This window comes from Triturus cristatus, chromosome 4_1 (genome assembly GCF_964204655.1).
Source record: "Triturus cristatus chromosome 4_1, aTriCri1.1, whole genome shotgun sequence".
NCBI classification, from domain to species: Eukaryota; Metazoa; Chordata; class Amphibia; order Caudata; family Salamandridae; genus Triturus; species Triturus cristatus.
Genome location: NC_140585.1, coordinates 1181778236 through 1181791411, shown reverse-complemented (window position 1 = coordinate 1181791411; position 13176 = coordinate 1181778236). Strand labels below are relative to the sequence as shown.

The following is a 13176-nucleotide window of genomic DNA, read 5'->3' as shown; positions in this document are numbered from 1 at the left end:
TTCGACTTCTTGTGTTCTTTGTGCCTCTTACCGGAGTGCCCCCGATGTTTTCGAATGGGGCGAAGAGGATTTCGGACTCCTGGAACGTTCCTGAGACCTTCCCCTTGAGCGGGACCATGACTTTCGTGGGGTTGCATGTCGGTCCTCTAGCAGCTTCAGGGACTGCTCCCCCAAAGCCTGCAACGCAATGGCCCGGCAGTCGGAGCACAACTTGGGAGTCGTGGTTGATCTCCAAACACCACAAACACATCATGAGCGGGTCATGCACCGACATGGCGCGGTGACAAGCACCGCAGAGTTTAAAACCAGACTTCCTTGATGACATCCTCTACACATCAGGAGGAAACAAACGTCCAAAAAGTTTACTCATGAAAGATAGCTTTGTTATTATCTGCTATGGATTTCTTAATTACAAGATGTTACTGGTTAAGAAATGTAACACTTATGAAAAGCAGTTCACAAGTACTTGTCAAATAATGTGATAACATTTATTAAGTTAGGTGCCACCACTCAATTATGTAAACAGATTACAGAGGCCTCTCAGTTTGCTCTCCAAGCTCATGTTACAATATGCAACAACTTCCAGCCATACTGGGCAGGAAGCACGAGTTCCTGGGTGTGTCCACACTGTACCTTGATTGAGCACTTCATTGGGATACCTGAGCATAGTCTAGACCTTGAAGCTTACCAACAAGCTATGAACCTTTATTTTCTTTTTCGGGTTTTGTAGAAAACACAGTTTTGTCACTCCCTTGAAAAAATTTGTTTCGACATGAGGTATGTGTCCATGGAGAAAACCAAAAATAAAATATTGTTTCTCGTGTGAAGCCCTCACCTTTTTTCAGGGTTTTACCAATTACTGTCACTGCAAGTTGTTAAAAAATAAGAGGCGTTCTTTTAGGAGATAGTGTGATTTCAGCTCCAGAACTGGGCCTAGATGATGGCTGTGAAAGTTACAAAGTTAAGAAAATTGGAGACAGTCCACAACTGTAGCTTCTCAAAGGCAGAAAGCCTATTTTACCACCTCTGAAGTAAGTCACTGTTGTTCTAGCACATGCATCCCTCAGCTTTTTAAGCAAAGTTCAACATAGCAAAATACAATCTACCCGCTTAAAGGGTAGAAGAGCCAACTTTAATTTTACTGTTTCCACCAACTCATTGTCTGTTCAGAAGATGTGCACAGATCCTCAACTTCTTTCAATACTGGAAGAAAGTTTCTACAGCCAAGATTCTAATTTCTGTGCAGGAGGTGACATTCCTTTGTTGTGGATACTGAATAGGTAATGCTTCTTCATTCCTCACAGCATCTGTCTTGCACTTGGCTACCATGGCACTCAGATTTGAGTATATTAATATCTCTTCTCATATTTACAGCAGGAACACAATTATATCTCATTAATAATGTTTTGAATTAATTTTCTTCTGCAAGCACGAGAGAAGTCAGTGACCTTGACTAAGATTCAGTGTGTCTTGAGATAATGATCAGCATTTATGGTGTTTTAAATTAAGAGTAGTTTTAGTACTTGCATGCAGCCAAAGATATCTTTTAGCATCTTTATCACCTAACTTAAAACTGTCAACAAGATTTAGAATTTTTAAATACTATGGCCAGATAGCACAGTATGATTTTACGGTCCTTCAGATTTAGTTTTTATCATATTTTATCCTATTCCCTTCAACATGTAATATATTTAACTGCACATCTAGTTTCTGTGAGGAAACCATGTTTTCTGCATTTATACAGATATAAAGGAAAACAATTCCAATAACTACAATGACATACCAGTCTTACCCTATTTTCAGTACTCTGTTTTTCTTCCCCACCAAGGAATAAAAAGGAACCACTAATATGGGACTGCTGAGGGAATCAGTAGCCTTTCAGCTGATACTTGTATATCAGTTCAGATTTCCAGAACGAAGGACTTAAAATCATCTGTAAGAGTATTGCTAGAAGTAGGAAATGTTGTAATAAAAGACAAGTCTAGATAGATTTATAATGAAGACATTTAAAGGAGCATGTTCTAATGCCTTTTCATCAATAATCTGTATATGAATGGGTGCAAGGATACAGTGGGAACATTTTAGGAAGGCGTCCCCAATAAGTCTTAATCCTTAAGTATCACCTTCCGATACCACTTTTATCGTACCCATTAATTTGCCTTCTTCTTGGCTTACTATGAATGAAACGCAGCAAAAAAATGATAGGTGTGAAGACGATGTGTTTGTGTTTTTCTTTCACTAATTTCAGGTTTCAATGGTTTACAGAGATCCAAAGAGATAATCAGAGGACTTTTTTATATTTATATGTGAAATGTTGTCACCATATTGATGCCAAAAAAATCTCTGCTACAAGTTTTAGTTTTCCTAAACTTGCAGCCAATGTTGCAACTGAGTGCAAGTCTTTTTTCAGCAAAATTTGAGGTTTTTTCTCCCCATCCTATTATTTTATCTCCGGTACAAGCGGTGTCTTTTTGGATCTGGAACATGAGACCTGTACATTTAGTCAATTTATATTGATCATCGGCCTCATCTAGTGTTCAGCGCATATACTCAGGCCATTTGTTCATGTTTTAGAGGAACAAGAGAATCGTAAAAAAAAAATCCACAAATGATTCAACTCAGACTGAGGCCACTCTAAGATTTCTTAGCGAATATGCTTTGAGGTGTACCGGTGTGTTGAGTTCACCTACAACAAGAACACCAAATACAAACACCCATTTCTGTCTAGATAATGTGGTTGACCTTTGTATCCAAAGGATATCAACCTAGAGTTGCTACCACTGCTTCTTATTATTTTACAGTGTATTTGGGTCTGTTTCCTGCATGAGTTTTGTTTTTTTGTGGTGATAGCAGTAGTTACTTTACTATCACTTCTGTTAATGGCTCACTGCATTTAATAACTAAAACAAATTGACTACATTTAATAACTAAAGTAATCAAGTATCCATCTTTGGATTATTTTAGAATTAACATAAGCTCTTTGAGTCAATTTAGATGTATGTTCCTTCCCCCAGGTAAACAACTAGCTGTTCTTCAAGATTGTCTGGTCCACGGGACCCAATGTGTAAATAGGATTTTGTTCCAAAAAGTGCTTCAGTTTCTTGGGATGGTTGAATAATGCAGGTTATTCCTGTATCGCCTGGGAGAGTTGCTTGTGATGTAGGCAGCAAGACTATGCTGTTCTGTTCATTTGTGTTTTCCTTCTCAAGGACCCCAGTGTCTGAAATGGAGTTTGGTTCACCTGAGTGTCTTGTTTCATGAGTCTGGGGTACACTAGGCGTTAAAGCAATGTGCAATGGCACAGTTAGAGAAGATGCTGATAGCAAAATTGCACCATTCTCTACTGGAGGATGTTTGTCTCTTCTCTGTGTGTTTGTGTTATCAAGTTTAGAAGCTTGAATCACCATCTCTTCCCTTTTCATGTATTCCAATACCTCTTGTCGTAGAATCTCTTTTCTAGTGCTATTAAACAGTTTATGGTTTTTTATGTAGTTTTTATGCTTGATTAAGTTTTTTCTAGTGAGTTCTGTCATGTTAGGCTGTCTTTTCCGAAACATTTCTTCCAATAAATCATTTTTTTGATGACTGCTCAGATCATTCCTTTCGGATTGTATTTCAACATAAACACAGCTCCACATGAGGTCTATTTTCTTCTTTCTATCCCAGTTCCTGGTTTGCTTATTCTCAAAGAGGGTGGGATTCTCCTTTGCCTGCTCCTCATCTGAAACATTTGATAGAACTTGTTTGTTGGCACCATCAATTTCTGGATTTTCTTTTAGTTTTGCTGCATTTGACTCTGCTGTTTTAGCTCTTAGGTGTGTACCCTGATGAGCAACAAGTTCTGATTTTTGAACAAAGCTTTTTCCGCACTCACATGTAAACGGTTTCTCTCCCGTGTGAATTCTCTGATGGGTAATTAGATTTGATTTCTGAGTGCAGCTTTTTCCACACACTGTACATGTGTAGGGAGCCTCACCTGTGTGTGTTCTTCGATGAGTACGAAGGTGAGCGCTCTGTTTGAAGCTTTTCCCACAATCCGTACATTTGAATGGTTTTTCACCTGTGTGTGTTCTTTGATGACCACTAAGATGTGTCCGACTGCTGAAACCTTTTCCACATTGTTTGCATGTATAGGGTTTTTCTCCTGTGTGTACTCTCTGATGGATAGCAAGATGTGATTTCTGACTGAAGCTTTTACCACATTCACAACATAAATATGGTTTCTCTCCTTTGTGAATTCTCTTGTGTATAATCAAATATGAGGTACGGCTGAAGCTTTTTCCACAGTCGCTACAAGTGCAAGGTTTAGTTCCCGAATGAGTTTTCTGGTGTCTGATCAATGACAATAGCATACCGTATTTCTTACCACACTGACTACATGTATAAGGTTTCCCCTCACTGTGTGTCTGCTTGTGATTCATCAAAGTGGATGACTGAGTGAAACTGGCTCCACATTCGAAACATATGTGTGGCTTTTCACCTGTGTGAGTTCGCTGATGAATGTTAAGATTTGCCCGCTGGCTGAAACTTTTTCCACAATCAGTGCACGTATATGGTTTTTCTCCTGTGTGAGTTCTTTGATGGATGATTAAGTTTGACCGATGGTGGCAAACTTTCCCGCAGTCCGTGCATGTGTATGAAGTTTTTGTCTTTTTTGATCTCCTCTGTCCTTTAGACTTTGTGGATTGTCGGGTAACTCTTTTACAAATGGTTGAGTTGTCAGAGTTTCCACTGACATGGCTTCCTTTTTTCCAAGGCAATTTGTTCTGTATTATGCAGGTCTCCTCACTGCTCTGCGAGTCTTTTTCTTTGGAATTTCTTGTGGTTTTTGTTTGTGATGCAAGGTTTTCAGCACATTCTTGATGACTGCTATCCTCACTTTTGATAACTATTTCAGTTCCTGTAGGATAGGCAGAAAAATAACATGTTAATTTCCGAGCAGGTTTCACATCTTAAAGTCCTGAAATATCAAATTTTAGATCTGTTGCATGAGATTCTACTGATAAGTATTAAATATAAGGAATAGAGCCTCAATGGGAGCACTACAAATGCTAAGCTTATGCACAAAGGATTTTTCAAGTCGCTAATTCAGCATTTATTGCACATAATTAACAGGCAAGTATCTTAGTAAAGACAGGATAGTCAAGACATCAGCTTACGACGGAACAGGTCATATTGTTATCCAGCATGATGGCACTCAATGTAGCTATGTACTACACATGTGGATTAGAGAATGTGACCCTCTGATTACACAGATCCATTACTGAACTACCTTACATATTTTACAATTCAAAAATAAATAAATAAATGGAATCGCTGAAAAAAAGGACACTAATTTCTTTATGGTTGGACCAAAGACTTCTGCATACCTTAGTGTGCCTGTGAAGCCCGGCTCTAGTAGGTTTCTGACCATCCCAGTGTTTCTTTTTGCCCAGCGAGATCAACAATAAAACAAGCAGACTGGAGGAGTGCCTTTTCTTCTAACATCAGAGATGAGTTCTGATATTGCTGTATTATCAAAGGAGCGCTTCTCTTAAGAGAGTGCCAATGGTCCCCTATACAGGGGATGTGAGAACCCAACAGTGGTGGCAGGGCAGACTCTAGTTAGGGCCATATGCCTTCTTACCTGAACCCCGTTGCGGGACCTCTCTCCCTTTTAGATAAAGTACTTTTCATTGGTGGTGGGTATGTGTATACAATTGTACCTGGAAGAATGAGAGCTAGAGACTAATGGACTACACTTGTGAGTGTATTGCAAGATGTAGGCCATTTTTGCACTTAGTTGACAATTTTCATCAAGGAGATTGAACCCGGCATGTATACATATTCTAGCCCCTCTCCAAAAACAAAAATGTTCACAGGTAGGTAGGTGGCGGTATCCAGTCAGATTAACTTTTATGTATGTGCAGATCCTCACTAGAGTGGAACCTACCACTACCCATTTTCAATTCATGACAGCTATACCCCTGTTAAATGCCAGGGACTGTGGAATTGTATTGCCCAATGCCAAGGACATATGGATACCTCAAGTTGATTCTTAAAACGGCTCCAAAAAGCACTCAAATACAAACATTATCGCTTATTTACTTACAACTATAAAAAAATGTCACATTTTCTACAAACTGGAAACTACAGCTCATATATAATAATGCATTTGTATATCGTCTTCCTGGTAAAAGGCACATCTACATCGGTTTTATGGCGTACCCCATCTAGAAGAGACCAAACACCCTAAAATTAAAATAAATTAAGGTAGAATTCTTGCTAAATTGACTTGGTATTTATTTATTTTCTGCAACAGAAATATCGCCTTCATGGCTCTGGAGAGTGTACACCTCTGCTCTAAGTGGCCTATTCAGAGTTTCTTTTGATGCTTTTGATTTTTGGCCTCAGCACACATGACAAGCATGCATGTATGCAAAGGACTCTCTAAAAAAGACATTCTGAAAGCTTACTTAGAAATGCATTCCGTCCATTGCTTACCATTGGTTTTGCATTTTGTCACTCACATTTGCGGTTTATTTTTATTTTTTATTCGCTGGCTCTAGTTTGGTTTGGAAGTCCAGCTTACGTTTGTCCCTCCTTTGAAGCCTAGCCTCTTTACTGCCTTAATGGATGGCTCCTTGTGGCCTTCTACAAATGCTTGCTTGGAAGGAAATCATTTTTCCTATTTGTAAAGCACTCCATGAGAGTGCATGTGTATAATCTCTCTTGCAATTCCCTAGATGGGAATGACAGGATGAGGTATTTCTTCATGAAGGAAGCCCTAATCAGTTAATATGGTTTGAACCCAGAGAAGTACAGGCATAAGTTTAGGGACAGTTAGAAAACTTTACCCACAGACCTAGGTAGATTGTTTTCATTCGTTTCGCAAGGAACTGGATAGTTGGATGAAAGGCTGTGATGTTAAAGATTATCAGGGGCTGTATGACTGGATTGCAAAAGAGTACATGTTTTGCAATCAAAGATCTGCACCAACACTTGATTGGTAGTAAGCTCTTTGACCCCAGGGATCTTGCTAAGGAGGCAGACTGCTGGGTCAGCACCAGGGTCCATAAGAAGGTAGCTTGGGCGTTGGGCATCACCACAAGGGTGGGCAGGGTCCTCACCAGAAGGAGGGGGGGGGGGGCAATAAACAAAAGCATTTCCACCCAACCTGCTGAGAAGAGGTGGTTCCCTAACAGTAAGTCTGCATGGAAGGCAGTCCAGAAATCTTATAAGTGTCAATAGGAAGGACACTACAAGGGGGATGAAAAGTATCCCAAGCTGGCACAACTACCCCACTGGTGGGCAGTTACTAAGGCTGGCTGTAGCACTTGGGGAGGACCTTGTCTAGCTAGTGGGGGAGACAGAGTTGAGGTTACCCTAATGTCCCTGGGTAACTGAGATATGGTGTAGAGAACCACATGCCCAGTAATACAAGAAAGCACGGGTAGTAGGTCACCATTAATGGACGAAGTGTGGAGGCTCTGAGAGACACAGGAGCTAACATGACAAGCATTTGGCGTCATCTGGCATGTTCAGAGCAGGTAGTCCCTAATGTGTTCCACCAAGTTGTTGCTGCTGCCAACCGAGAGAGCCACTACCCAGTGGTTCTGGTTCCCTTGGAGTGGGGAGGAAGGGGGATGGGGTGTTTCAGTTTCCTTGAGGTTAACTGGGAGCAATGCCTGTGGATTGTCTGTACGGTAACCACCTGGATGATACCCCCTGGAAGGAGGCAGAGCTCCGGTCACACTTGGAGACGTTGGGGTTGCCCGAGTGGGTGTGCCTGACAACATGGTATGTGGCAGCTAGTGAGGGTGGTCAAGCTGAACTGGAGCCTGGAACAAAAGCCCAAGTGCCTGCAAAGAGGAGGAAGGGCAAGAGGCGTTGGAAACCCGCTCCTGAAACTTGCAATATCCGGGAGGACGCTGACCCTGAAGAGGATGCCCAGTACCTACAGAGGAGGATGTGGTCGAACTGCGGAACCTGCTTGAGCTGTCCAAATGGCAGCAGGAAGGAGGTCCCACCAGGTAGGAGTTCTGCAAGAAGCAGAAGGAGTACCCTACTCTTTTGGGTCTACAGCAAAATGCTGAGACCCAGGCAGCTGGTGACACCTCTGGCAAACACCTGATCTACTGGGAGAATGACCTAGTGCAACACGAGGATTGGTGAACCCCAAGTGATTCAGGGCCTTCCTACTGGGTCTGGCTCAGAAGTGCTACTGGCAGGTCATTTGGCTCAAGACAAGACTTTTGACAGGCTTATCACACACTTCTATTGGCCTCAAATGAGGAAGACCTCAAATGCGTTCTGTAGGTCCGGTCCTATATGCCAAGTGGCAAGTCAGTGGGGAAGTGCAAGGCCCCTCTGCAATCGTTTCCTGTCGTAAGCAACCTTTTTGAGCGGGTTGACATCAACATTGTGGGGTCTCTGGATCCCAAGACAGCCATGGGCAACAGATTCATTCTGGTCTTGGTGGACCATGCTACTCGGTACCCTGAAACTATCCCTTTGAGGACTGTGACTGTGCCTGTTGTGGCCAGGGCACGGATGGGTATTTTGACACGCAAGAGTTTGCCCAAAGAGGGTTATCAATTTCATGTCTGGATACATGCAGGCGCTGTAGAACAAGAGAGGGGTAACCTACAAGTTCTCCACTCCTTACCACCTCCAAACCAATGGGTTGGCTGAAAGATTCAACTGTTCCCATAAAAGGCATGATTATGGGTCTACCCGAACCCATGATGTGTAAGTGGGACGTCCTCCTGCCATGTCATCTGTTCGCCTACAGCAGAGGTCTTCAAACTTTTTTGCTCAGAGCGCCCCCTAAGCAAAATATTTCGAAGTCGGGCCCCCCTCCAAAACATTATGGCAAGGATTGGGGGGAGTAGGAGGGAAATGGGTGCGTATAGGGAGTGGGGCTTATGAGCTGATTTCAGGTGTACTTTTTCTATAGCTTATAAGCCTCACTAAATATAAGACTTCTAAAACAGCAAAAGCTTCAAACAAAAACATCTATTATCCCAAACATACTTACCCCCATAATTGGGGTGTTGTGAGCCCCTCCCACTTTTGCCCCCAATGCAACTACACCTGCTGCAATTCTCTTAACCTCTTCCCCACCTTGGCGGATCATCACCTCGGCCCTAATGCTAGAAAGAAAAATATTCTTCCATGCCCTTTTTTAAATGTAAACTGTCATAATTGTGATGCAGTGGGCCCCTCAAACCCCTGAGCCCCAGTCCGGCTTCATGTGCTTCCCTAATGATAACCAGCAGTGGCCACTTACACACCTGGCAGCAGTACCAGCTTCACTAATGAATGGCCTTTTTAAAAAGAAATTAAAAAAGAGGCCACTTATATTGTCCCCTTCTTTGGGGTATCTCTCTGAAGAAGCTATCTCTGGCCATTTGTAAACATAAAAATGAGTCCCCATACAGTGCTCCATAATCTGGGCATTCTCTTTGACAATATCAATGAATCTCAATCCTTTCCTCTGTCTCCTAGACTTTTACTGTGAGGCTCCAGTAGTCGAGAGGATTGGGGCTCTGCATCTGAATGCAACCCTGCTGGCCTTCTACCTGCCACTCCATGGGCTCAGCTTTCACACAAAAAACTGCTCCAGAATGGTTAATATTGACTTTGAGGTGTCTCTGCCTGAAAGCTTAGGGTGTGGTGGTAGTGCAGAAAGTTGAAAAAGAAACCAGCCATTAATTGATTGAGTCACTTAAAGCCAGGGCCACTGGAATTATGAGTTTCTGCAGCAGTATCATTTTTGCACATAATTATGAGTTTACCGCATTTGTTACATAATCCATAATCTGCAGATTCCAACAATAAAAACTTGATTTTAGCTTAAACGGAACAAAAGTTACTTAAAATGAGGCAAAGTGTTCGGAGCAGTGGAAGTCCCTTTGCAAAGATTGACTGGCAATCTTGTAGTTGCTTACGGCTGTATTTGGGTGAGATGAAATATTTCCCTTGACAGCGTTACCATGAGTTAAAATTACAAAATAATGAAGTAATGCTAACCACAAAATGTGCCGCATAATTAACCTGTTTTTGTTGCATTATTTGGTCAACCCTGCAGCATAATGTGGTCCTCTCCTACTGAATTATTCCAGCAGCTCTGCTTAAAGCTTCATGGAGGCAAAGATTTTTTTTTTTGAGATGTAATGTAGGGATGTTAGCTGAGATTTGGAAATGTGGAGGCACTTACAAAAATGTCTGCATTCGATACAGTTTTATTACTTATTACTAAAAAATATATTATGTAAGAACTTGTTTTACCTCAAGCACTGCATCATTTTGCTGCAGCAGCAGCCTAGTTTAGACTATTTAAATACTATTTTAAAATATTGACTTACATATTCAGAGTGCTTTCTGCTACAGGCTGGGACCTCATAGCACTATAAACAGGGCCACTGGAATTATGTGGCAGGAAAAGGCCAAATTATGCAACAAGCAGAGGCGAATAATGCTGCATAATCTTGCCTATTTTGTGATAGCATTATTTTGCCATTTTTCGACTTGTTAACAGTGTCCTGGCATATATTTCCCCTCATTAGTACCACTTTAACACTCACATATAGCAATAAGCAACAGAAAGGTGACCAGTCAATCTTTAGAAAGGGCTTTCCACTGCAAGGTAACGTGTTGCTGCTGCCGTTTGAGCTCGAAATGAGTATTTTTTTAAATCGGCAAATCATGCAGCAGATGATGGATTATGTGGCAAATGCAAGAAATCCATAACTATGCTCAAAATGCTAACACACATACACACACATCTACAGTGATGGTAGTTGCAAACTGAGGTTTCATAACCTAAAAGAGTGCATTTATCACCAGTTAGTTTAACTTGCATTTATTTTTCAATTTTTTCAATTCTTCTGTTATTGCATTATTTCATACACACTTAAAAGACTGTGATAACACAAAACACTTGCCTTTTTTTTTTTTTTAAAGAAACTTCTTTGATCCTGCCAGCACACTCACTGACCCCCGACCCCACCGCACTCTGCTAACAGTTCTCACTTTCACTTCAAGGCCTGGGTGTAAGACGGCCTGGAAATGCAGCAAATAAAGATCGCTGCACTTCCAGGCCATCTTCATTTACATGTACTTTCAGAGGCATTAGCGCCCCCCTGGGAACCCATCCACGCCCCCCAGGGGGGCGCGCCCCACAGTTTGAAGACCTCAGGCCTACAGGGAGGTACCACAGATGAGGGTTGGCTGCAACCCTTTTGAAGTTCTGTACGGGCACCGTGTGAGAGGACCTTTTAGTTTGGTTAAGGAAGGCTGGGAGCAAGCTCCAAAAAAGCAACCCCAGGATGTAGTTAGCTACATGCTGGCATTCCGCAACCAGACAGCCCACTTCCGAAAACTCACAGGAGAATCTGGAAGCTAGCCGGGAGGACATGAAACGCTGGTATAACCAGAATTCCATTTTGGCTGAGTTTCAGGCTTGTCAAAAAGTGTGGGTAATGGAGCCCTCCAAACCATTGGTCTAGGCATTATGAGGTGAAGGAGCGCAAGAGTGATGTCACCTACTTGGTGGACCTCAAGACTCTCAAAAACCCTTTAAGGGTCCTTCATGTCAATCGGCCCAAGACCTACTTCAAGAGGTCAGAGCTTACTGGTTACTGATGATGGGATGGAAGAGGAGAGTCAACCTCTTTGCTTCCAAGGATGAGGATGGGTCAAGCCTCTCCTCTACTTTGAACCTAGATCAACAGTCATACAGATCATAGTCATACAACTTAATATCTGTCAGTCTATTGTTCATCTCTGGATGACTGCCAATCATATGAAGATAAATGGAAGCAAGACTAAACCTCTGTGTCCTTTAAAACCTTTTGAATTTAGGAACTTTGCTTTTGGCCAGATTGTCTGTGTAAGCCACACTACCCTGAGAAGGTGAAATAAACGTAAATATGAAATTGATTCGGCTTTGGCACTTGAACAAATTATGGCTGAAACCAAATCCTGTTCTCAACTCCATACGTTTTACCCCAGCTTTTGAATGGATTGTCTAGCCCCGACTAGATTACTGTAATGCCATACATTTAAATCTTCCAGCATTTTTGGGCCAGAAACTTCAATTGATCAAGGATTATGTTTCTAGATTAGTGTGCGACCTGCACAGACTCACTCCTTCTCCTGTGCTTTAGCATTGTACGGGGTCAAGCAATATCACTGGACTGCGAGAACTGACCTAGTCATCAAATAAAACACTGCTCTTCATTAGTAAAGACGGTCTCAGGGTAGGTCTCATGCTGCTTATGGCAAAGGATGACTACTGCAGCAACAGTTGCAAGCCTGTGATTATATCTGGGACAGAGGGTGACAGAGAGCCCAGGACACAGTTACCCCGATGGACTTCACACAAGTAGTGTAGCAGGTCCAGTCTCACAATCATTGCATTGGTCTAATCGAATTTCTGTATTACTTTTTCGGCCAGAGCAATGCACATCAGTACAGTGAACCCTGAACACTGGTAAAAGGGTGTTTGTGGAGTTGCGAATGCAGGCCTATGGGGAACAAATAGGGTAAGTGTTACTTCCTGCCTGCCAAGAGGCACAGAATACGTGACTAGGCCATTTGATGGAAATATTGCATTCTTGTGAACATAGGGATTAGTTGCGCAATTTAATAAGTCCTTTTAATTAAGTACATGCTCACCTGAGCCTTCGGCCAATCGGGTGAATTTTTTCTCTGTATTCACCAATCATGCCTTCCTTTTGCTGGGGGTGGAAACAGCCACATCTTAACTACCAGAATTGAAAGTCTATTATCTACACTGTCAACAGTTTGTGCAGCGCCTAGGTGGAGAACATTTATGCTTGCCCCCTAAAGATGTGTTCACTTCATTACAACCATGGAGCCCACAGACACTGGAAGCTGGTGTGCAGCCCCCCATATGCTGAACCCAACACTGGACAAGATCCATGTAAGTGGCACTCTAATTTATTGATCCTGCACGCCGAGCCATAACAGTCAGTATCATAAACTGTGCCTCTAGGAAAGGTATGCTCTGCCGTCTTTCCATGAACCTGACCACAGGGTTAGCATGTACTCACTTAAAACTCTTATTATTATGTCTTCTCTCCTAAGGGCCAATACAACTGAAATATAAATGATCTGCTTGCATGAACCGGGACATTAAGAAATATGCAATTAACTGTGCTATTTTTA

At 42.1% G+C, this 13176-nt stretch overlaps 1 protein-coding gene across 1 annotated transcript in view; it reads right to left on the bottom strand.

The window, feature by feature from the left end:
• Window positions 1-474: 474 nt before the first annotated feature.
• LOC146856313 (uncharacterized) overlaps window positions 475-13176 on the bottom strand; it is a 42792-nt gene continuing 30090 nt past the window's right edge. The window contains exon 3 of the mRNA XM_085654423.1: window positions 475-4900. Within this exon, the coding sequence (XP_085510549.1) occupies window positions 2991-4900 (1910 nt within the window). The 3' untranslated portion in view covers window positions 475-2990. The remainder of the gene's footprint in view (window positions 4901-13176) is intronic.